At 38.2% G+C, this 25463-nt stretch overlaps 2 protein-coding genes across 5 annotated transcripts in view; one reads left to right on the top strand and one right to left on the bottom strand.

Moving 5' to 3' along the window:
* Nucleotides 1-14577, top strand: part of LOC139954392 (uncharacterized) — a 63995-nt gene extending 49418 nt beyond the window's left edge. For 2 of the 4 annotated variants that reach the window (XM_071954186.1, XM_071954168.1), the window contains exons 29-35: nt 872-935; nt 2733-2798; nt 4517-5405; nt 6144-7484; nt 7823-7929; nt 8899-9297; nt 11265-14577. In XM_071954186.1, the coding sequence (XP_071810287.1) occupies nt 872-935; nt 2733-2798; nt 4517-5405; nt 6144-7484; nt 7823-7929; nt 8899-9297; nt 11265-11330 (2932 nt within the window). In that variant the 3' untranslated portion in view covers nt 11331-14577. The remainder of the gene's footprint in view (nt 1-871; nt 936-2732; nt 2799-4516; nt 5406-6143; nt 7485-7822; nt 7930-8898; nt 9298-11264) is intronic. The other 2 variants (XM_071954177.1, XM_071954195.1) reach the window with 2 other exon arrangements.
* A 13-nt stretch (nt 14578-14590) lies between these two features.
* On the bottom strand, nt 14591-25362 carry LOC139954411 (centriolar and ciliogenesis-associated protein HYLS1-like). The gene is made up of 11 exons (XM_071954205.1): nt 25295-25362; nt 23926-24030; nt 22915-22992; nt 22478-22563; nt 21490-21722; nt 20910-20965; nt 19432-19598; nt 18850-18910; nt 18406-18469; nt 18022-18103; nt 14591-16302 (listed from the first exon to the last, which is right to left on the bottom strand). Exons 1-11 carry the CDS (start codon nt 25359-25361, stop codon nt 16138-16140), a joined length of 1164 nt encoding a protein of 387 aa, XP_071810306.1. The 5' UTR covers nt 25362; the 3' UTR covers nt 14591-16137.
* Between the last annotated feature and the right edge of the window lie 101 nt (nt 25363-25463).

Below are 25463 nucleotides of genomic sequence, written 5' to 3'. Positions count from 1 at the left end.
TTACCCAAAATATTTATTAGCACAACAACTTTCTTGGTGACGAGTAATGGGGAGAGGTTGATGGTATAAAACATTGTGAGAAATGGCTCCCTCTGAAGTGCCAGAGTTTTCGAGAAAAAGTAATTTTCCACGAATTTGATTTCGAGACCTCAGGTTTAGAACTTGAGATCTCAAAATCAACCATCTAAACGCACACAACTTCGTGTGACAAGGGTGTTTTTTTCTTTCATTATTATCTCGCAAGTTCGATGACCGATTGAGCTCAAATTTTCACAGGTTTGTTATTTTATGCATATGTTGAGATACACCAACTGTGAAGGCTAGTCTTTGACAATTACCAATAGTGTCCACTGCCTTTAAAAGTAATTGTTTAATGTTTGAGAAAGCAATTTTTTGCAGGTACAGAAGCTCTCAATAATAAGATGTGTTCTTCCAAATTCACCAGGGCCCAATTTCATTGAGCTGCTCAAGCACAACATGTAAATAAGCATAATAAAATTATGCTTATCAGAATAAGGTTACCAGCCAAACAACCATGTCACATGTACAATTTGAAACTGGTATCCTGCTCATTTCTGCTTAACAGAAAATTGTTATGCAATATTTTCTGCTTAAGCATATCTATGAAATTAGGCCCGATAACATCATCACACTATTCTCGGTTGTCTGTTTTGGGAGTCGATGCTCCTGTGTATTATACAGTTTAGCGCACATTTAAGGTGATGCAGCGTCTGACACGCTTACCATTAAGTGACAAGCATGACGAACCCTACATGTGATGTTGTTACAAGGGGTTGATTTATATTCAATTGATGTTAATATAACTTGTGAAGATCAATGATTTGATTGGATTAACTTTTCTGTTCTCAAGGAGTATAGCGTCAAGTACGTACAAGATGCCATCATCATCAGTGGGCGGAGTCACGGCTCAAGTGGTAAGAGGAGAATCACATGTGCTTGCCTTTCTGTTTTTGTGACACTTTGCGATGTGCTTGTTGTGGAGTCTTTTCTTTAGATTGTCCATATGCTGGATATGTTAAACAACTTGAAGTGTTTTCTTGTAATTTGATGCAGTTTTACTATTAAGTAAATTGAACAATGTGAAAACAAGATTCCAATGGTTCACACAGGTTTTGAAATTTCATCTGTGGAGGGTTCCGTTTTTTGGAAAGGTCACTTTGTCTCAAAGATTTTAAATCTTTAAGGAACATTTTAGAAGGGTGTCAATTGGCAAAATACCCGAGCAACAGAGACAGTGACCTCCCCGCACTTCATGAAATTCCAGGACTGTTAGTAACGACTTCATGTTTGTATGTGGTTCTAGAATAGCCATGCGATGAGTTCATCAAAATGACAGGTTTTTTTACAAGAGACTGATTTGCATACTTTCTGAACATTGTACAGTAAGTTTTCACTGAACATTGTACAGTAAGTTTTCACTGAACCTTGTACAGTAAGTTTTCACTGAACCTTGTACAGTAAGTTTTCACTGAACCTTGTACAGTGAGCTTTCACTGAACATTGTACAGTGAGTTTTCACTGAACCTTGTACAGTGAGTTTTCACTGAACATTGTACAGTGAGTTTTCACTGAACCTTGTACAGTGAGTTTTCACTGAACATTGTACAGTGAGTTTTCACGGAACCTTGTACAGTGAGTTTTCACGGAACCTTGTACAGTGAGTTTTCACTGATTTGGGCTGATACTCAGATGTTTTCTTACCACATCTGAACTTGTTCATTGCCACCCTCATGTTTTGTTGCGATTTATCAACAGAATGCTTTAAGAAATAAAATCTCACCATTTTGATAAAAACTCATCATTTTGTTTGACTCATTGCATGTGATTCTTTATGACATGTCTCTGATGCATCGTGGTTGTTGTTTGCAGAGTGTACTTTTTGTTTAAGTGATCAGAGTTGAATAGTCCTTTCGCTCATTTATTCATTTAGTTTTAGTGGATTGAGTTTAGCCTGAGCAGGTTTTTGGCAATCTGTGTTCATTTGTAGTTGTGCTCATTGATTGATGTGGGTTTTTCTTTTAGTATCTTTTTCTATGTTTTGAATTTGCCAGGTTCTGTCTTAAAGAAAAATTTAAAAAGCGTAAATTGTAAATACTGAAATAGTTTGAATGTCTTTCATTTTTACAGCAATGGGGTGATGGAAAGCCAAAACGGGCGCTTTTTATTAACAAATAGAATTGCTTGAAACCCTAATACAGGGTGGTAGCTTTTCAGGGTGCTTTTAAACTTCCAACTGTTATTAACTCGGTGAAAAGCTTGCAACTTAAGCATTTTTTGCTAGTAAACATTGGCTTGTCTTGGATACGCTCCACCCTGACTAAGTGTGATTGATAAAGAAATCCGTTAATAGTTAAATCTAGCTGCAAATGCATTTTATTTCTGGTAATGCTAAAGTTAAATCTAGCTGCAAATGCATTTTATTTCTGAACTAAAAAATTAGTTACATCTTTTGTATTTATCCAGTCTAGCTTTACCAGCAAACTTGGTTATCAGCCACAGTTTGTGTAACATGTAGGCCAGCCATTGTACTAGACAAAATGTACCTACTTTTTTCCCCAGGTACAAAACACTTACTGCCTCTGGCATCATGGGTTGGGTGTGATTTAAGAGCAATGAGCCAGAGTGGTAACCTGACCAGTGGTCCTCTGGGTGCACAAATCATTGCCTCTCTCTCTCTCTTTCTCTACTCATCTTTCCATCTCAATCATTAGTACCTTCAACGTCGCAAGGACGTCATGGCTAGAGCTGTAGATGAGACTAGACGGAGACTACAATCTGTAAGTGTCAAAGGTCAAGGGTTGATGCGTTGACCCAGCGAGCGCCATGCTTGAGCGCTGCCCTTCTCAGTGGGGTGTTTTTTTTCAAGTGGCATTATTTAGTACTCAGCACAACATCTCATTCACTCAAATTGCACTCATTTGACAGAGTCAATATCATTGAACCTTTTGAACGGGATATTTTACCAGATTTAGAAAATCAAATATGATTAAGGTATTCTTGAGTCTGGAATGAACTCTTCATTTCAATCCATTGCACCTTGCACATGCACAGCGCACAGTTTGCATCATTTAAACACTTTTGTCAAATGTTTTTATTTAATTTTTTTATACACAAATCACATACCAAGATTTCGGGCCTCAGGGTAAAATTGACACGTAGTCGCGTTTAGCTTGATTTTTTTTTTAATCATGTAGCAGGATTTTCCCCAAAAGTTAAGTCTAATCTGAACACTAAGCATGAGTGAAATTGGTTTTGATTTCTACTTTGATATTTTGCAGTTTGTTTTGAATCACTCCTCAAGCATGCTTTGATTTCATTGTATTCCATTTATTTCTTGGTGCTGATTTAAGGTTGGCAGGTCAATGTGCATGACGTGCTGTTTATGTGTTTCATGATGGGGTAGTGGAATGCTAATTACTGCTTGTGGGTTGTGGTTGCTTGCCGGTTTGGGGTAGTTGTAGCTACCGGGATGATTGCATGATTTTGTTTTCTTTTTTAGCATATTTAGAAACTTTTAGCCTTGTAATTTTTTGGGGGGAAGGAAACATGAAACCACCACTAGTCAAGTGTTGTTATTTATTGATTGTTGTACCACTATTTTGCAATTTCTTAAAGCCATTGGACACTTTCGGTAAACAGTATTGTCCAAGGCCCACACTTCGTGTATCACGACTTCTATGTAAAATAGCAAAGCTGTGAAAATTTAGGCTCAATCGGTCATCGGAGTCGGGAAAAAAAACCGGGAAAACCCACCCTTGTTTCCGCTCGTTTCGCCGTGTCATGACATGAGTTTAAAATAAATCTGTAATTCTCGATATCGAGAGTTGATATTGTTTGAATGTTTTCTCAAAAAGTAAAGCATTTCATGGAATAATATTTCAAGAGAAGTCTTTGACCATTACCTTCTGTAAACCCTGTAAAGTATTTGTACATCTGTGAACTTTTAATTTTTTTTCTGTACCGAAAGGGTCCAATGGCTTTAAAGGAGTTATTATACAGGATTGGTTGAACTGACAAAAAAAGTCGCAGACTATGTTCTGTGTGATCAACCATATGAAATAACAAACCTGTAAAAATTTGGGCTCAACCCAGTGAAAGTAGGAAAAAATGCTGGAAAACCGTGCACAATTTACAGCATGTAAATACATTGTCCTAACCAAAGTTAGCTTCTGGTTTAAAAACTTGCTTTTAAAAAAAAATGCTTAAAAGGTTTCCATTTACATTTTTCCTGTATATGACTTCATTTCAGGGGGAAATATATCACAGAAAAAAATGTTCTAGTATGAAATTCCAGTATGAAATTCATAATTCGATAAGCTTTCAAACTGAAATTACACAAGGATGTTTTTTATCTTTACCAACCCTGTATGAAACCTCCAATATAAACCAGCCCCCCCCCCCCCAATTTTTTTTAATAATGATTACCTGTTCAAGGAACAGAATATATTTTGGGCTTCATCATCTTAACAACAACTGCTGATCTTTCCATTTTTAGATGGGATGGAAATCGTTATCCCTTAGTAGTAAGTCTACAACATCCTCATCATCTTCCTCCTCCACTACAACAACTACCCCTATCTTAACGCCCACATCACCAAAGAAATCCCTCCACACTTCCAACAATCAGGAACATTCCAAAGAAGGCGAGATGCCTGTGAACATTGAACAGGTGGAGGTTGTTAAGGAACCTGCCAAGAGCACGGACTTAGTGGACCATGAACTAAATGAGAGAGATGCTCCACTGGATTATATTAACAAGGAACAAGATTCTGAGAAACTTGTGGAAACTGTCGAAGCCAAAACCGAGTCTCAGCAAACGTTGCTTGAGAATTCTGACGTCAACGAGAAGGAGGCAGTGAAGGAGGACTTAACAGTGACTGAAGAATCCAGACAGGTTGTTGAAAAGGAATCTAATGAAACGCTAGAAACCAAAGAGTCGCAGACGACGAACGAAGACATTCCTTCATGTGATCAAACTGATACAAGATTATCAGCATTAACTGATGACAGTGGTCAAGCTTCGCTTGATGTTATGGAGGTGTCGACGTCCGACTTGAATGTTCTTACTGATGTTTCAATTTCTCGTCCATCGAGCCGCTCAGAGAGCATCATCAGCTCGGACAGCCAATCCAGCGTCATCACCACAACATCAGAACACTTGCCCATCATCAAAGGCAAAAGATCCTCGACTAAGGATACCACTGAGGCAGTGGAGAAGGCCAACAAGGAGAACTTGGAGAGGACCTCTAAGTATGAGTCTCATCAGAGTCGTAGATCAATATCGTCCGGTAGTAGGAGCAAGGTAGAGAGGATGAAGGCCAGGAAAGAGCAGACGTCGGCTACGACCATGAGGAAGGCAACATCCATGTCTGATCTTAGAGAAGGTTAGTGAGATTTAAGTCGAGTCTCGTGGGATTCTGTCCTTAGACAAGACTTCTTGTGTGGCTTGGCTGTAAGTTGTTTGTGATTTGCTGCTTTTTCAGTGAGACCAGCAAGTTTGCATTTAAGAAATGTAGGTACTTGACATTAAAAAGAATTGAGTATGTGTGCATTAAAGGGTCTAAACCACTTTGGTAAGATTGAACAAAATAAATGTTCACAGATTTACACAACTTCCATGTAATAAGTAAGGTCATGGTAGAGAATTTTGTTTATTTTAACTCTTTGGTGGCCGAAGGTTTGATTAACACCCATTTACGTAAAGAGGTCAAAAAAGGTTAAGATCATGTCCGGATATGAAACTTTTCCAATGTAGTTTGTTTACATAGTATCCCAATGTCAAACACAAGCCTAAATTTAATTTTTTCTTGTAAAATTTGATTAAAGAAGTAAACAATACTAGCAACATCTGGGCAATTTGTGAAAACCATACAGAAGTGAATTAAACAATTGCTCTCTGGTCTCCGATCACTGATTAAGCTTGACATTTTACAAGGTTGTTGTTTCCCAATGTGTTGGGTCAAACAATGTGTGGATATTTTTTACTCATTCATAATGATTTGGAACTATTTGCATCTAAAAATGTAAGCAAAATTTGGAGGTTACTTTACTAACGGCCACCAATTAATATTTAAATTGACGATTGTTAATTTCTTGGATTCCTTTCCTGTCCATTGTTTTAGCAGCATCCAAGGATGAAGAAGGCAGAACCGAATCTCCCACTTTCAACATAGTGCTAAAGACTCACCCTCGCAGTCAGAGCGTTGAGAGGAAACGTATACGAGCCAACAGTCCAGCGAGGGAGAAATATCGAGCTCGCACAGAACGTGTTCTTCCGAACGTTCCCAACCTCTTGAAGCCAAAGTCTTATGAGATTGGAACGACTAGCTCCCGAGCCAAGAAATCCACGCGGAAGGAGAACGACACCCCTCCCTCCTCGCCCTCAAGGCTGAAGAAGAAAAAGAGACCCTCCTTGGGAGGTGCTGTTGAGGGCTCCAAACCGTCCAAGTCGGAAGAAACTTCACCTGAGACCGAATCTGTCACTGCCAGGTTCACAAGGGCAGGGGACACGCAATCAGCAAAGGATTCGCTGGTTGAGAAAACTCAACAGCAGTCGGAATCTGCTATAGAGTTGACGGACAAAATAAGCAATGATCAACTGATCAATGAAGCCGTCTCCCAAATAGATTCAGCTCAGATCCCAGATGGTCTCGCACTATCAACTTCTCCACAGTTAACCAGTGATGCATCTTCTCAACAAGACATTGAACCTAACTCTAAAGATAGTGGTGACGCACTGGCAATGCCTCCACCGACGAGCACAACGGTTTGTAAGAGCAGCAGAACCTGTCGAAGGTCCTCTGCTTCAAAAGCTGTCGAGGAGTTAAGGCAGCGAAAACGTAGCTCATCAAACACTCCACCCCCTACTAATGAGACTGCTACATCAGGGGATCAGAGGACCTCCAGCGACTCCGTCTCAGCATCGGATCATTCTCAGGTGGATTCAACTCGTTCCTCAAGGAGGAAAGTGGCAGCTGCAGCCTACCGGGAGAAACGAAGTAATAGTTTGAACTTAACCAGGCGGTCATCACCACCACGCTCATCATCGCCATGCCCAACATCACCACGCCCCTTATCACCACGCCCATTATCACCACGCCCTGCCTCCCCACGCACTGCCAGGAAAGGATCAGCTCCTAACATCAAAGTGGAGTTTAAACAAAACGGTGAGTCACCCAAGAAAGACTTGGTGAGACCCGTGCCTAGAAGACGTCGGCGAGAGAAGTCTGAAAGCAGTGAGACTAATGCCTCTAATAATAATAACACAACCAACCACTCTGACGATGGCAACACTCATTCACCAAGAATTCGGACTGACAGAAGGAGGTCTTCGCTGAATAGTGAGACTGTTGAGAGGAGATCGTCACCTAGAATTGATCATGTTGATAGAGAGGTCTTAAAAGCTGCTGGAACAACGAGTGAGTCACTGGATCAGGATGCATGTGAAGCCACAGAGATAAGAGGTATGTAATCAAGCACGTTATTCTTCCTACTTTAGTCTGCGCTCCTCCTCTGATAAATCCCTTCTGTGTTCATAAATACCTCAGACAGTTTTTGCTATTCCTATTGGTGGAGAGCGCGTCACATGGGGGTGTTTAAACCTTTGATAATGACCAGTGTTTATAACCGGTTGTGAGCGGATACTCTGCGCTAGTCTTGGTGCAAGACTTTTATTGTTACGGGCGATGCGTTTTAAATGGCCGTGAAAGAACTTGTCGCTACCCTTTTATTCCCTTATTCATAAAGAATTGTAAAATGAAACAAAACATTATTAACGTCAAATTTAATTTTTTTTTTCCAGTTCCAAGTCCTGAAGGGGGGTCACCAACCTTGACCTTTGACATGCTGAAGGCCAAAGTGGACACAATGAAGACAGCGTTTGATCAATGTCTGGATCTATGTTATCAGGTAAGCATCTGGAAGATTCAGATTACATAAATATAAGACTGCAATAGACTGCAAGTCACATGTTTAAAATGGAGAGAAAAAAAATTGAACGAAGGTTATAATGTTCTGTGAAATCAAAACTTCTTTTTAAATTCAGATTGTACAGAATCCTTGAAAACAAAAATACCCATAATTTGTTGTAAATATAGTATGGCGAACTTGCCTGCAGATAAATTCATTATCGTTGGATATGGGACGTAGACGTGCTATATTTTTCCGTATTCACATTCCTGAGCAAATGTCCATAGTACTTAACTACCGAATAATAATATTAATAATAACAACCGTATTTATAACGCGCCTTTTGCCAACGGATACAAAGCGCCAGGTATTATTACTGCAAGGAGTGGGGCGAATTTTGAGATATAAGACCTAATTCTTAAAGCCATTGGACCCTTTCGGTACAGAAAAAAAAAAAAAAGTTCACAGATGTACAAATAATTTACAGGGTTTACAGAAGGTAATGGTGAAAGACTTCTCTTGAAATATTGGTCCATGAAATGCTTTACTTTTTGAGAAAACGGTAAAACAATATAAATTCTCGTTAGCGAGAATTACGGATTTGTTATAAACACATGTCATGACACGGCGAAACGCGCGAAAACAGGAGTGGGTTTCCCGTTATTTTCTCCCGACTCCGATGACCGATTGAGCCTAAATTTCCACAGGATTGTTATTTTATATATAAGTTGTGATACATGACGTGTGGGACAATACTGTTTACCGAAAGTGTATAATGGCTTTAAGCACCATGTAATGGTTTAAAAGGTGCTGTGGCGCAATATGCTGCCAATCCAGCCAGGAACACCGGTGAGGAGAGCCCAGTTCAAATCTTGTTTTTTGCAGTGGGTCACCGCAAAAACTAATCGCATCAAGCATACAATATTTGTTTTCTTTTCATTTGACAATTTCTTTGATTTGGTTGAATAGATTCGCTCTGCCGAAGGTGAGAATCATCAGCATTTCTTCAACTACTTCAACTCAACTTTAAGTCAGATGCAATCTGCCTCCTCTACCATCTCCTCTACCAGACAACAACGGCATCTCCTTAACCCTTCAGTCACAACCGACGACACCATGTCCGATGTCAGTGAAACCTCACTGCCATTTGACGAGGTCCCACAGTCCTTTTCGTCAGGTATTCCTACAACCAGACAGTCAATGGTCTCTCCGACGGATATCAATGCCCTGAAGTCCTCCCTGGCGTCCTGTCAGAAGACTCGGGCTAATGGAATGACTGTGGAGGGAGAGACGACTTCGGCTGTTGCTCTGCTGGACCACTACTCGGATCTCTTAGTGTCCCTCGTTAGGCAGAAGATCGGAGATGAGGTGAGTGAAGGGACTACTACGACAGAGACTCAACAAACTTTGGAACCTGCTCTGTAAAGCATTGTGGTTGGCAAAAAGAGGGGGTCAGTATTGTGTCTCGCTGTGACTATGTGAAGATGACGAACAATGACAGGTCCGGTTGACTGTCTTGGTATATATATTCAACAACTCCAAAGAGAGTGAACAAAACAATTTGATTTCTTATTCTGTTTTCCCAAAACACAAGCAACAACTGCAGGTATACAAACTTTGGAATCTGCTTTGTAGGACATTGTGGCTTTCAACAGAATAGTATTGCGTCACTATGTGACTGTGTGAAGATGACGAACAAGGACAGGTTAACTGTCTTGCTAGTATTAATGATTGCATTATAAAGAAACAAGTCCTAAGGCAAAACACGAGCAAGTACTGCAGATATATTTCCACTGCTTGAATTCTTATATTCTTAAAAGAGAATTACCAAGCACTGTACTGCCCCTTCAGTCAGTAGGGAAAGTTATAAAGATAGACTTAACCAAACATGAGAAATTTCAATCTTTTATCTGAATTCAGAATTTCTTATGTCTGCCTTCTGAAGAAAAAAAGTAGCTGTTATTTTCTCTGTATCTAAAGAAATCCAGTTATTTTCTTCTGCTTTTCAAGTGCTTAGGAAATGGTTTCTGAGAGCACCTTGGAATCTATAACTCCAGGAGTTAATAAAAGGTTGAAATGTCATTCTCCACAAACCTCCTAACATTTCGAGAATGGTTTCATACATTTTAATCCGGAATTACTCTCACCGCCGCCTTACTTATCTTGCACCCACCGCCAGAAAGTCAGTTTAGAATTGGAACATTAACAGAATGGCGCAAAAAGTACAAAACTTGATGTTCAGTGAAACAATTATCCTTACAAGACACTTCTTGTTTGAATTTTGTACCAAAGTTAAATTTGTCTTCCAAAAAAAAAAAGGAAATTTTGCAATTTTTGTTTTCAACATTGTTAAAATTTCAAATTCACTACCAACCTGTTTTAAGATTGTTTTATAAATTAGGATAACATAAAACCCAAAGGTAGCTATTAATCGATACAAATTATTAAAATGAGCTAGTTTGCATCCCACCAGCTCAAGACAATATTATATTTTTTTTATACGGGCATTTAGAAATTGAAGACTTGTAAATGATGTTTGCGATGACTAGATTAACGAATATAATACCAACGGTGTAATACCTTGTACAGGAACCTGGGTACTAATTAAAGATGCTATGTCAGATTTTTGGCCGATTTGACCCAAACATTTTGATTTAAAATTCAATAGGTATTTTGAAGGGGGTCGAGAAAGTTACAAGCTTTCATTTGAGCCATTGCTCGAAAAAGTTTGCCAGTTATTAGTAGCAGTGAAATAAAGTACTCAAAATTAGTTTTTGTTGGGATCCCGACAATATATCACGTGACCAATTCTTATGTGTTTTATAAGAAACGTTTTAAATTGTTGTCATGGTTCCTGACCATTAAAAGTAAAAATTAAACTTTTTTTTCGTTAGAGCGGGTGATACTCTATGAAATACCATTCACATGTTTGGGGCCAAAAATCTGACATAGCATCTATAATCAAACATATCATAGAGTAAGTTATTTGTGTTTTGACCCATAATGATGTATGGGTAGTACTTTGTTCTGTGCACTTCCAGGAGATTTATTTTCTTCAACACTTGTGTGCCAGATGTTAAACATTCCACATAGCGTTTCAAGTGCATACACTTTGTGGCCCTCTTTGGTCCGCACTAAGTACATGAAGTATGTAATAATGCTTGCCCACGCGAGACTAAACAGTGCTTACCACACATCAGGCTATGGGTAAAAGCACAAACAAAATTATTTATTCCTGATGTAAATTTAACACGTGTTACAGTATCTAGAGTAGATTGGTGCCAACCAGGCGGGGTCTAAATTGTTGTTAATTTTTTTTTTTTTTCTTCTTTAAGGACTCAAGGGTGCGTTCGATTAGCTTCCCGGGTCGACCCATGTCTGCCCCCGGTAAGTTCAAATAGCTTTGACGTCAATCCAGGGGCTCACCCGGGTTAGTTCCAAGTGCCCTGCTTGTGGAGTGGCTCACTTGGGGCTGGCCCGAGGTGCATGACATCACCACGAGAGGGCTAGTGATCGTCTGATTAGCTCTTATCAGGGGCTCACTCGAGTGAGCACCGCAGGGTCGACCCAGGGAAGCTAATCAAACGCACCCATAGAGAATGCCACTCATCTTGGCGTTTTGGTTCGGCAGAGTGGTTTCTTTCCTTGCCTTCAACCACTAGGACCCAGCTTTGAAATCCCGTCGGGGGCACTCTGTGGATTGTGTTTTCAGTCCTTGACTGATAAATAAAACAATAATTAAATCAGTTTGTTATGTGTCCCTAGGTGTCAGTTCAGAACAAGGAAATGGTTTGTTCTTTATTTAGAAATCAGAAATATGGAGAGAAACCACAGGAAAGTTACTCCAGTGACAGTGTGAATAAGTAAAGGTGCCTTTGAGGGTGTTACAGCTCATTTTGTATTGAACTACAGTTTACAACGAAATTGAACAGCAATAAAGGATGTTGATTGATTAGTATATGGGTGGAACTATGTAATGAGCAAAAAGGGAGTTATTTAATAAAAATTTATTAAACAAAATAGGGTGGGATGGGTGTTCTAACCTGACACGTAGTATGGTCACTTGACTTACATTATAGGTAACTGTTATTGCTATAAATGTTACAGCGTAATATGGTGTTTTAATCGATGGTGTTGTCTGAAATTTATCTGCTGCTATAGTGTAAGGATAATACTAGTTATCATGCTAGGGCAAGTTGAATATCAAAAAAATATAGCAGACTCGGGTATGGGACACAGACACGCAGGTGTGATGATGAAGTTATCTTCAAGCAAACTTGACACTCAGACTAATGCAAGTTTTGGGCACAGGTATTTAGCTTAGAATAGCGTAATATGTGGAGTTAATATAAACATGGTGTGATATGAGCCGAGTGATATTGGTTTATATCACACCGCTTGTTGCCATGGGTCGACCAATCAGATTCGAGGATTCAAGTTTGTTTGACATGTTTGAAGAATATAGTTCTGATAAACTGTAAAAGTAAAATGTGTGAAGGTGTGATGTGCAAGGGGTTAAAGTAGGCAAAACAAAAATTGTGATATTGCTGTATCCATCTTTAATAACCCATCCCTTAAAGAATATGAAAACCATCTGGAGTAGGGCTTCCAATGATAGTGACAAACAAGTGCTTCTTGCAAAGAACTTTAAATTTGAGAAACAGCATAATCTTAATGCAACTAAAATCTCTGTAGTAAAGCAGACTTTTTGAGGTTTCAGTGTTCTATATTAAAAGTAAACAGTTAAAGGCCATGCATTGTAAATATTGAAACCAGTAAGTGGCGGCCATTATGGTTTGTACTTTATATGTATATAAGCGTTATCAACTTACCGTTTGTGTGTAATCTTACATTCCAACGTATTGTTTCCTTTGCTTACAGAATGTTTCGTCCAGGTTTTACTTCTAAGGGCATTTCAGTATCTGTTTATTTTCCATGTACTCTTTACATAACCTTTCTGTTCTGTTTTATTACGAATAGTTTTGATTATGTTTCTTGAATGTATTGCAAAAATGCTGTACTTCAACAAATAGATATTTATCAACCAACAAAAGAAATTATAATTTTTGAATTATAAAGATATTTTTAGGTTTGTGGTTCATGGATGCTTGATTATAAAACAGCGTATTTTTGTTGCTACACGAGTCCTGAACAGAATCTCAAAACAAATATTCTGAGGAGAATGATGGACTCTTTAAAGGCATCCAACACTTGGTTAGTACTCAAAATAATTGTTAGCATAAAAACTTTCTTGTTAACGATCAATCGTGGGCTGTTGATAGTAAAAAACATTGTGAGAAAAACAGCTCCCTCTGGAGTAAAGTTGCTTTCAAGAAAGAATTTTCCACTAAAATATTTGAATTTGATTTTGAGACACTCAAAATTAGATTTTAAGGTCTTGAAATCAAGCATCTGCAAGTACACAACTTTGTGTGACAAGGGTGTTATTATCTCGCAACTTCGATGACCAGTTTTCACAGGTTTGTTATTTTGTGCGTACATGACTGTTGAGATACAAGAAGACTGATCTTTGACAATTACCAAAGGTGTCCAGTGTCTTTAAGTAATTTAGATCAAATCAGTGAAGCTGATAGCGAATAGCTAAAACAGGATCAACATTAGGGATCATTAATCTCTTATGAATTTTCCCATAATTACTCCACTTGGACCGGGCTTTTTTGCTCCAAGTTGTGTTTCAGTGTAAATGACTTTTTGTTGACATGTTTTAATATTTGATTATGTAAATTATGCAATAAGTTGTATTTGATCAACATAAAAACCTTGATTTGACTGTGATCTATGCATATGTAGTATGCAAGTTGAAAAGCTGTGTACTGAAGCAGGGCATTATCACTTGTAAAGCTTGTACATCTACATGTATCTTCCTTAAAGACATATCTTAAAGGGATGTTACTTCATTAACAGTTTTCAAAGCTACAGGAATGGTTTGAATGTACTCCTTGAAAAACGATTGTGTGTTTTCCCTCTTACAATTTAACTCATGTTGGTTCAAGGTACTAAACCATGTCTAGTGTAAAAATGCAAATAAATTATTTGGCTGTTGCTTTATAACATATTCTATTTGTCTTGCGCCCTTTCAATTGATAGGTTTTGAAAGACTATGAAGGTATACATTTGTTTACAGAGTTTTAGGCCCCTATTCAATGACCAGATTTGTCCATGATTTTTGTCTTATTTGGGTCAATAATTGACAAAATTAACTGTAAGGGGTAAGTCCAACATTTTTGTCTAGTTTTAGGTCAAAGATTTCGAAGATATCACAAGGGGTAAGTCCAGGATTTTTGTCTAGTTTTAGGTCAAAGATTTCGAAGATATCACAAGGGGTAAGTCCAGGATTTTTGTCTTATTTAGGTCAATAATTGACAAAATTAATTGCAAGGGGTAAGTCCAGCATTTGTCTTATTTGGGTCAAAAGTTTACAAATAAATTTGCAGGGGGTAAGTCGAGCATTTTTGTAATGTTTTGGTACAAAAAATGCTAAAAAGTCAGCATTGGTGGGTTCTTTTGGTCAAAAGTTGATAAGTTGATAAAAATAAAGGAGTAACTTTAGAAAAATACAACAGTGTAACTACTTTAATGAAAAATGGTATAGAGCCAAAATCTACCTAACATCACACTAAAGATGAGAAACAGGTTTACTCAAAAAATTCTCTCAAATCGCTTTTAATGTTTAATTAATAGTTACTCATAAGTCATTAAAAGTATTGATACTTCAAAATATTAAATTTTATGAAAAAGTAAACTATATACATTATCGCTGAAGCACTTAATTAGTTAGTATATCAAACTTGGTATTTCAGGCAATCTAGTACTAATTATGTTAATAAGGCACATACTTTGTTAAAGCAATCGCACAACATCAGCAAACCGCATTGTCCAAAGGCCCACAACTTTAATATAACATAACAAACCTATGAAAAATTTAGGCTCAATTGGTCATCGGAGTCGGGAAAAAATATATCGGGAAAAACCCACCCTTGTATCCACACGTTTCACCGTGTCATGACATGTGTTTAAAATAAATCTGTTATTCTCGATATCTAGAAATGATAGTTGTTTTAGTTTTAAAGGAACACGTTGCCTTGGATCGGTCGGGTCGGTCTTTGAAAAGCGTTTGTAACAGTTTGTTATAAAAGTGTTCAGTCCTACTTCAATTTGTTTTGCTCTCAGAAAATCAGTGCACAACAATCATTGAATAGCTATAAAAATCTTCCTACTTCAACTTGTTTTGCTCTCAGAAAATCAGTGCACGAGGATCATTACATATCTATGAAAATCTTCCTACTTCAATTTGTTTTGCCCTCAGAAAATGAGTGCAGTACAATAATTGAAGAGCTACATGTATGAAGTCTTTGAAACTGTAAAACTACATCAACCATGCTGTACCCAATTAAAATGTCCTTTTTTTTCAAAGGTCAGTATTGGTCTGAATTAAGGACAAACCTCGGAGTCTAATTTACCAATGCCTTTCTACATGTATAATGAATGTTCAACATATCAAATACATCAAACAACAACAAGGAAAACTGACAATAAATTTTAAATAATTTTGGGTTTGAACCTGTGACCTGCAGATTAAAGGCAGTGGACACTATTGGTAATTACTCAAAATAATTATTAGCATAAAGCCTTTCTTGATTACGAGTAATGGGGAGAGGTTGATAGTATAAAACATTGTGAGAAACAGCTCCCTCTGAAGTGACGTAGTTTTCGAGAAAGAAGTACTGTTCCACGAATTTGATTTCAAGGCCTCGGATTAAGAATTTGAGGTCTCAAAATCAAGCATCTGAAAGCACTTAACTTTGTGTGTCAATGGTGCGACAAGGGTGTTTTTTTTCTTTCATTAGTATCTCGCAACTTCGACGACTGATTGAGCTCAAATTTTCCCAGGTTTGTCATGTTATGCATATGTTTAGATACACCAACTGTGGAGACTAGTCTTTTACCATTGCCAATAGTGTCCGGTGTCTTTAACATGCCGGCTCTCTAATATTTTTTTTTCAATGGGTGCCAGTCACTTGAACCCCTTTAAGGTGATCCCTCTGCTGCCGGTTCCTAGGTTATATCATAAACTTGGGTTTGATCCCTGTCTACATGTGTGGCAGTTACAAGTTACTTCTGACTGGCACCAAATAGCAGATATTACAAATAAATATATATATATACAAAAATCATAAAACTCATCTGTTATTCAAAGTTTGACAATGGCATCTGTTTGTGAGCAAGACTAGTCCTGACGGCCCATCTTAGTGCCTGTCTTTTCTTGTCAGTAGGGACGATGTAATTGTTAGCAGAGAAAACCTTTGGAGTGCGTCTTGGGTATGTGACTGTGTCCTTGTACATCATTTGCTCCTGGAAGAAAATAGTACGGATAAAGAAATTTATGCAAAAGAAAGGGGACGGATTTTATTAGAAATGGTGTGGCCTTCCATCAGGGATGAGATCCTTAAAAAATGAGAGGTGAATGGGAGGTGAACACATGTAAAGTGTTATTTCCCTTAAAGGAACACGTTGCCTTGGATCGGACGAGTTGGTCCGAAAAAAAGCGTTTGTAACCCTTTTTTATAAAATGCATATGGTTGGTTAGATGTTTTAAAAGTAGAATACAATGATCCCAACAAGTTTGCCTCGAAATTGCAAGGTTTTTCTTTTACTGTGCAAACTAACACGGTCGGCCATTTATGGGAGTCAAAAATTTGACTCCCATAAATGGCTGACCGTGTTAGTCGACGAGGTAAAAGGAAAACCGTGCAATTTCGAGGCATGTTTGTGTGGATCATTGTATTATACTTTTACAACATCTTTCTACCCATATGCATTTTATAAAAACGGTTACTAACGCTTTACAAAGACCAACTCGACTGATCCAAGGCAACGTGTTCCTTTAACTATTTTTTTTTCATTTGCAGTCCAGACGAGTCAAACAAATTTTGGGTCACCTACAAGTTTTTTTACTAGCCCATATGTAATAATGCAATATCCCCTAATTTCTACCCTTGATAGTACTTTTTTTCATCAACAACCATTTTGGGGGGTTCATGAGTTGAGAAACCGGTTACATAAAGAATTTCTTTTGCAATAAAATGTTTGTGATTTAACAATCGGTCAGCGATGCACATTGGGAAAAAAATATGTGGCGATAGTGATCTGTTTACGAGTACAAGGTTATTTTTAATCATAGGATATAACCAAAACGAGATCTTGTTGAAAACTGTTCAATGACTGGTAGGTATGGACCCAAATTTTGTTTTAGGCAACCTCCGGTCTGCTTTTAATGAGTTACTCATGTTATTCGTATAAAGATATGTGATGCACATCTAACACTGCACACATGGCTTTAGCAAACATTAACACTAGGTACAACATTTGGTCCTTGGGGAAAAAAGTCGCAATATTTTTGTTGAGTACAAAGGCTGACCTACACATGGCTTAGAACACTTTTTAGGCTATTTATCATAATTTTTCCTATTGTTCAAAGTGCAAAAAAAAGTTGTCAATCAGATTAAAGTGGGAAGAACATCATGCCTGCAACCATAGAGCTAGATATGTTGACTAGAGCGCTAACTTGCTCTGCGTTTCGAAGCCACCCAGGGCGCAGACATGTTTGATGTGGTGCGTGACTATGGAACAATTCTAATTTTAAGAAAACACACATTGCCACGATTTTGTTTTACATTCGGCGTGTGTGCTTTACACGTTCGCGACTGCCCATTCGCATTTATCCCAGCGCTGCCAAATTATTGTTTGTGCTAAATGATGTTATAAAAAAAGTATACGCGCCTCATGACGCTCGCAGTTTGTACGCTTATCAGCAGATTGTGCATTCACATTTGCTGCATTTTATTTGGTTCAATGACGCATAGAAAAGGACAAACGCACTATCATGCAATAGTTGTAAAATTGCCGTACAAAATTTCAAGCATTTGCATTGGTTTGTACACAAACATGGATGCATCCACACGGCTTCAAAACCATAGTGCATGTATAACAGGGTGTTAGTCATTATATAGCTCTATGCCTGTAACACATTGGGATACCAGTCGCCTACAGGTCAAGGAGTTTGAGACTTACCCGGATATTCCATCTCAGATCATTTCTGTTTTTCTCTCCCGGTGCTCGATGACTGTTCCATTCTGCTCTGTACATCTGATGCCTGAAACACAGATAAGAGCAGCTGTAATCCAATAGACTGTACAAAAAGCCTCGCCAGTTTATGGTTTATTCTAGCATTAAACCGAAGTGATCCCACAAACGTCCGAATATGCATGAGACATGGGCCCAACTTTATAGAGTTGCCTTAGAAAATGTATTTGGGTATTTTGCTTAAGCAGATGAAGATTGGGCCCTGCACAGTAGTTTTGTTTTGTTTAGCAAATATAATATGCTCTATTGCAAACTGGATAAAGTTAGAATCAAAATACACCATGCAAAGAGTGAGAGTGAAGTCATGCATACCTTGAGACTGGATCAGTTTTCTTATCATGTTTAGTCCTTGGCTGTGCAGAATCTGGTCTGATAACTGAAAACATAAAAGTACATTGAAAGCAAACCTTGGTGGGTTTATTTATTACTTTTTATTTATTGATTTTTTTTTTTATCTGAAGGGCGGGGTATTTAAAATTGTGTGGAAGGATGGCCATGAAGAGGTGCTGGTTACCTGTTCCTCCTTGCCACTTACTGGCTCGGTATTTAGCCTGGATTTGGTGAAAGGCTGTCAAAATTTGCTGCAAATTTAAAAACTGGGTGTCCAAACTGTTGACCTTTATCATATGTACACATGACAGATAAAACATTGCATCAAAATTTAAAAGAGGATGTCAATCAGGAACCCAGACACCCCTCTGGCTTACACTGCATCCAAGTCGCATTTCTCATTGTGACGGAGATTGCATTACTTACATGATCTTGGGAGATGTGGTTTAAACACCGTGTCTTCATCCCCAGCTGGCCGGTGCGAATACTGAACACAAAATAAACATCAAAGTACAAAATAAACATCTGGTATTAAAGACACTGGACACTATTGGTAATTGTCTAAGACTAGTCTCCACAGTTGTTGCATCTCAACATATATGCATAAAATAACAAATCTGTGCAAATTTGAGCTCAATTGGTCGTCGAAGTAGCGAGATATTAATGAAATAAAAAACACAGCAGTCAATAGTTGTATACTAAATGCTAATATACTAAGATGGGTGAAAAACACTAAAGAATTTTTTTTTTTAATCATCACAATTGCAAATAATTGTCTTTCAGCAAATGATCAGAATGCATATACAATGGCAATTCACGACACCTGGTATTTGGTAAGTCTGCTGCCACCTTGTGTTCCAAAAGAGAAGAGTAGGATTTGGTTAAACACTCAAAGTCTTTTAGTCATGCAAATATTTCAGATAGAAAAGCGTCTCAGCATAACTGATACCACGTAAGCTCTGAGATATAGACCAGAATGTTATAAAGTGGAATGTCAGACTTATTTACCAGATCTCTGGATAGTTGTGGGCGTCTATGGCTGTAGATGAGACCCGTAAGGCTCGATGCATCGTCTGATTCAGTCAGGGTCGTTTCTTCATCAACATCTTCAGGATACACCTCCTCTTGTCTCAAGGCCAAGCGAGATAAACGATCACTTACATCTTGTCCCTCTCCTGAGTTCATGAAATTTAAACATAATAATAATAAATAATACCAAATTCCTGTTCAACGCTTTTCACAATTACTGTCTCAATGTCCTTTACATTAGTGCCCTGGTCATCCATTCCTTTAAAGGCAGTGGACACTATTGGTAATTACTCAAAATAATTATTAGCATAAAACTTTTCTTTGTGACGTGTAATGGGGAGAGGTTGATGGTTTAAAACATTGTGAGAAACAGCTCCCTCTGATGTGCTTTAATTTTTGAAAAAGAAGTAATTTTCCACGAATTTGATTTCGAGACCTCAGATTTAGTACTTGAGGTCTCGAAATCAACCATCTAAACGCACACAACTTCGTGTGAAAAGGGTGTTTTTTTCTTTCATTATTATCTCGCAACTTCGATGACCGATTGAGCTCAAATTTTCACAGGTTAGTTATTTTACGCATATGTTGAGATACACCAACTGTGAAGGCTAGTCTTTGACAATTACCAATAGTGTCCACTGCCTTTAATCTTTCTCAGCTCTCTTAGGGAGTATACAACATGGGTAATATCATAATACTCAATATCAACTACTACCCACTTATACCCCTGGGTGAATCATACAGAGTTTTTAAGACACATCTCTCCATGCGAGCCAGGGCTCAAATCTTTGGGGAAAACGGACAACACCACATGGCTTGTAGTGCAAAATGTTTACTGGCCCAGAATTCTTTATACAATAAAAAAAAAAAAGTAACACAAAGAAAAAGAACTACACAGTTTTACCAAGTGCACTGTTATTAACTTAGCAACCACTGAGAGAAGATTTCTCTAATGTTTTTTACTATGGGCGAGTAAACTTGGTTACTCAACGAAATTGATAGATAATTACAGAGTGAAACATAGGACCGCTAGACTGGTCCGTTCATGAAGTTAAAGGAACACGTTGCCTTGGATCGGTCGAGTTGGTCTTTGAAAAGCGTTCGTAACTGTTTGTTATAAAATGCATATGTCTAGAGAGATATTTTAAAAGTAGGATATAATGATCCACACAAGTATCACTCGAAATTGCGTGGTTTTCCTTTTACCTCGTCGACTAACCAGTCGGCCATTTATGAGAGTCAAATTTTTGACTCCCATAAATGGCCGACCATGTTAGTTCGCAAAGTGAAAGGAAAACCACGCAATTTCGAGGCAAATTTGTGTGGATCATTGTATTTTACTTTTAAAATATCTATCTAACCATATGCATTTTATAACAAACAGTTACAAATGCTTTTCAAAGACCAACCTGACCGATCCAAGGCAACGTGTTCCTTTAATCCAAGGAAGTAGTTACCCGATTCACTCTCGGTTATGGATTCATCAAATACTTGCACTTGACCATTCAGCTTCCTAAAAAAGGGGAAACATTAACATAACTTTGTTTAGAAAACTTGTGCCTAGTTGTTAACAAGTAATGAATTACAAATCAAACAGGGGTCGATTTCATAAAGCACTGACATTCATATTTAATCAAGATACTCGGTCGCCCACAGGTGGGGTACTATCACTCAGTCTCTTTTCTGTTTTTTTGCTTTTGCCTTTTGCCCTGCCTGAGATTCTTTTTTCCAATGTTTGAAAATGTGTTCAGTTAAATCTTTATGCATTGTAGTTTTTAAACAATTTTTACTTTGTATTCAAGTGTAAGTTTCATCCAACCATTTTTTTAGATTAAGGTTGCAAATAAAACTGCCAAAGATGGATTGCACTATTTGTCTTAGACCGCCATTTTTGATGATAAACGATGCAAAAGTGCATTTGTGTACACGCTGCACACAGCTCTTAGCCAATGATAGCCTTGCACATGTGCACATTTCATCAAATGTTACGGTGGATAACGCTATGTGCAATCCATCTATTCTAGTCTAAAATCCTACCTGACTACTTTTCTCTTCATGGCAGTCTTCACAGGTTTCTTTCTCTCTCCTGTGGATCTTCTTCTTTCTTGTCTCCCCGAGGCTGAGACGCTTTCATCCGTAGTATCTAGATTAGCGATGGACGTATCACCGTATTTATAGCTGAACGGCTGGGGATGCTTAGCCGGGTAGCTTGGCTGCCTGCTAGATCCTGGACGATTAGGCTGAACTTTTGTACTCGGGATGTACCTTGCCTGTTTGGTAAACATGAGCAGATCATCTATGTTTTACATTCTTATATTTGTTAATGTTTATTCTGCATTTGTCATTATAGTTAAAGACAAGGTAGACAAAGTAGGCTTAAAGACGTAGCTTGGCTGTTTAATTGTATACAAATGTTATACAATAAAACTTACCAGGGGGGGGGATGGGGGTTTAGTAGGCTACTCAATTTTAAGGGGGTGGAAATTCTATGAACTTTAAACCAGGGCTCTACAGTATGATAGCAGTCTCCTTATTTTGACCATATATTTGGTGGGGAAATAACTACTGCTTACAATTGTTTGGTAAATACTGGCGTGTCATACTGGCGTTTTAAAAGCGCCGCACTCAATGGTTTAGAGAGTCATGATACCTGTGTCCTTAAGCAAGACATTAAACCACAATGCTTTGTCCTTCGAATGGACGTAAAGCCAATGGTCCAGTGTGTTGTTTAACACACGTAAAAGAACCCAATGCGATTATCGGACAGAAAAGGGGTTCTCCCCAGTGTTCCTGGTCCGATCGGCAGCAAATTGTGCCGCAGCACCTTGTCAAACAATACATGGTGCTACATCAGGATAAGGTCTCATAATTCAAACCTAGTCCCACATCTTGCAGGCTATACAGTTACAGCGCCTTGAGCGTCACTGGGTGACGGATATGCGCTCTACATAAGAAGCCACCATTATTGTGGTTATAACTCAAAAGATTACAAACGTACAAGGAAAAAGAATAGTGCGAGACTTACTCTTGGTGCAGTGGGAGCTGAGGTGGGTCTTCTACTGCCTCCTTGAGGATGTCTAACTGGTACACTCACATCATCTGAACTGTAATCTGATATCATAAACCAAGTAGGAATATTAGTCAGATGTGTCTACAGCAGAGTTAAAAGGTTTAAGGTCATAGATTGTTTTTTGTCTACATAATACTTACCATAACCTTTCCATATTACACAATACTGATTTATTTATAGACAACATTATAAAGAAAGATGTTTCAAAATGGAAATCAAATTAATATCGAAATCAAACAAAATAATAATAGTCATATTAAGACATTTGTAAAAGTGCCTAATGCAAAAATGTGGTAAACCAAAGGATGAAAGAAATTTTGAAATTCAGAATCAATATACCAAAATAAGATAGTATGATCATATTGCATTGAGATGACATTAAGATGCCTTACCAATCTCTGATGCAAGTGATGATGCCTCATCTGATTTACTTCTCTCCTCTGTGTCTCTTTGGATCAATCCTTCCAAATCTGAAGAAGAACAAAAAAAACCCAGAGAATTATAGCATAATGCCTACCTACCAGGAATTTTCCCAAGGGTTTTGTTTTTTCTGGGAACTGACTCTGTAATGTGAATAGGTGTGTCCTGGCCGAGTGGTAAAGCACACCGGACTCAAGCTCAGGTGTTTCTGATCAGCAGAGTGTGGTTTTGAGTCCCAGTCTTGACATGTGTGTCCTTTATAAGCGAGACACGCAACCATGATTGCTTCATCCTTTAGAGGACGTAAAGTTATGTACGTACATAAAAGAACCCAGATACACTTATCGCAAAGGGAAGGGGTTTGCCCCAGTGTTTTTGGCAGTGGCCATGGTGGCTGCTGACCTTGTAAACCGGAAGGTGCTATAAAAATTGGGGTCTCACAATTCAAAACAGCTCTGCATTACCTGCTTATACTGTTGAAAAAGGATTTAAAGGGTCACTGTACTTTTTCCTAACAAACAACACAATGTCCACAGATTTTACATTAAACTTACACAGTTTGAAGATTATGATAGTAGAAAGCTTCCCTTGAAATTTTACTAACTGAGGTGCTGTAGTTTATATGAAATGAGTAAAACAAATAATTTTCGTCTCAGTTTCAGCATGTTTAAACGTATTAACAAGTTACGCTATGGTTTTGGTCTAATATCATAACTGGTTAATGGGATTTTACATGCTAAAATAATGTTCGTCTCATGAGACAAAAATTATTTTGTGACTTGTTTTACTCATTTCTCAAAAACTACCATACTGAGCTAGTTATATTTGAAGGGAAGCTTTCCATTATCATTATCTTCAAACCCTGTAAGTTTAATGTAAATCTGTGGACATTTTGAAAAAGTACCCGAATGCTTCTAAGAGAGTGCTATACTTTTAATGGCTAAAGTTCAAAGGTCATGTGGTTAGTATCATCAGTTGTTCACCTCTAGCAAATTGCCTTAGCTGTGCCGATGGAACGTTGTGATAACCAAGGGCATCCAGTTGCTGACGAACATCATCTTCGCTGAAGTGTAAACTGTCGTCCATTGCTGCAAGGAAAGAAATAGCAATTAGAACTCCGTCACAACAAAGGCGCAGTAGTTTTTTAGTGGGCATTTAGGTACACAAATCACGGATCGCTGCTCTGCGCATACATGCAGTACGTACAGTAGTATAGAACAGCTTGGATGGGATCTGAATTCAACGGTAAGAATTTAAAACTTTGTTAACAAACTTGAGTTTGCTGAGTGGATTTTCTGTAGATCCAGTAACTGGGGCGCCATAAATTTTGTAATTTTCCAGTACAACCGATATCAACAAAATAAAAAAATTAAAAAGGAGCACGGCACCCCAGTTTACTGGGTCTAGCATTTCTGAACCCCGAACAGGCTCAATGAGAGTTCAAAGAACAGTATAGATAGAGCCTAGTTTTGGCAAGATTTGATTTTAAAAAATAAACAAAAATGGAATTACAAAACAAAAAGTTTGTGTTGTAAGATTTGATGACCTATAAACATCCAGAGGTTTGTGGAGGCGATAGTGAAATGAACCTCAGTTCTAGGAGTAAGGGTGCCCCAACAATCCCGACCAGACTAGACGGCCGGAAACTGTAGTTGCGATAAAGTAACCCTCCTCCCGACAGCGAAGGAGGGTTACGTTATCGCAACCTACACCAACTGGGGCACTCTTCTCCTTTTTTTCTATATTTTGTCATTAACGTGATTAATGGTACGGTCGTGCCTGGAAAAAAATCAGTATATATAGTGCCCCGATAACACTAACAGCAACAATTTAAAAAAAAAGGAGTACATGCAATGCCCTAGCCTGGTTGACAAAATTTCAAAAAAAATAGTACGCCCCATGTTAAGCCCAGTTTCAATTATACTTCCTGCGAATGAGGAGCGAGAATGTTGACGTTACAATATTCGCAACGAATATTCGCAGGGGGGGTTCACAACCACACTGGTTCAACTCATTTGCAAATATTGCTACGAAAGGATGGTTGTGAATTGTGATGTCAAATTAACGTCAAGTTCATTTTTTAAATTGAAATATTTTTTTAATAAAATAAAGTTCACTCTACTGACTACTCTACTACTACGTACTACTAGTTACGTACTACTACTAGTCTGAGTCTGACTCTCAACAATCATTTGATTTTCCCCCAAACGCGTCGTGATGCTTTTTAGAAAACTCAAGAAGATTATCCGGGTTATCTTCAAGAAGAGTAGGCCCTATAGGTTCAATATCGGTAAGTTTCACACGAAAGGTGAATAACATGCATGTAACTTGCTGTGTAATTATGGAACTTACTTGCAAGTTGTTGTATGTGATTGGCCGTCGTGCAGCACGCAAATGCCACAAAACCACACACACACATACAGTAGTATTTCAAACTTCCTGACACTGGAATCTAACTACTGAGGGCGCTGTTTATATTTTTCTCTGGGCTTGCGTTTTGCGAGAGGGCGCTATTTTAATT

This window comes from Asterias amurensis, chromosome 1, assembly GCF_032118995.1.
Source record: "Asterias amurensis chromosome 1, ASM3211899v1".
In the NCBI taxonomy this organism is placed as follows: domain Eukaryota; kingdom Metazoa; phylum Echinodermata; class Asteroidea; order Forcipulatida; family Asteriidae; genus Asterias; species Asterias amurensis.
Note: the sequence above shows the minus strand (reverse complement) of the source record. Positions and strands in the feature narration are given on the sequence as shown.

Excerpts from the sequence above, each read along its gene's own strand:
- LOC139954411 (XM_071954205.1), bottom strand. The coding sequence starts at position 25,361 with ATGTGTGTGTGTGGTTTTGTGGCATTTGCGTGCTGCACGACGGCCAAT. Across the intron at positions 22,993-23,925 it reads GCTAAGGCAATTTGCTAGAG|ATTTGGAAGGATTGATCCAA; the intron begins GTGAACAACTGA and ends GTTCTTCTTCAG. Across the intron at positions 18,104-18,405 it reads AAAACTGATCCAGTCTCAAG|GCATCAGATGTACAGAGCAG; the intron begins GTATGCATGACT and ends TCTGTGTTTCAG.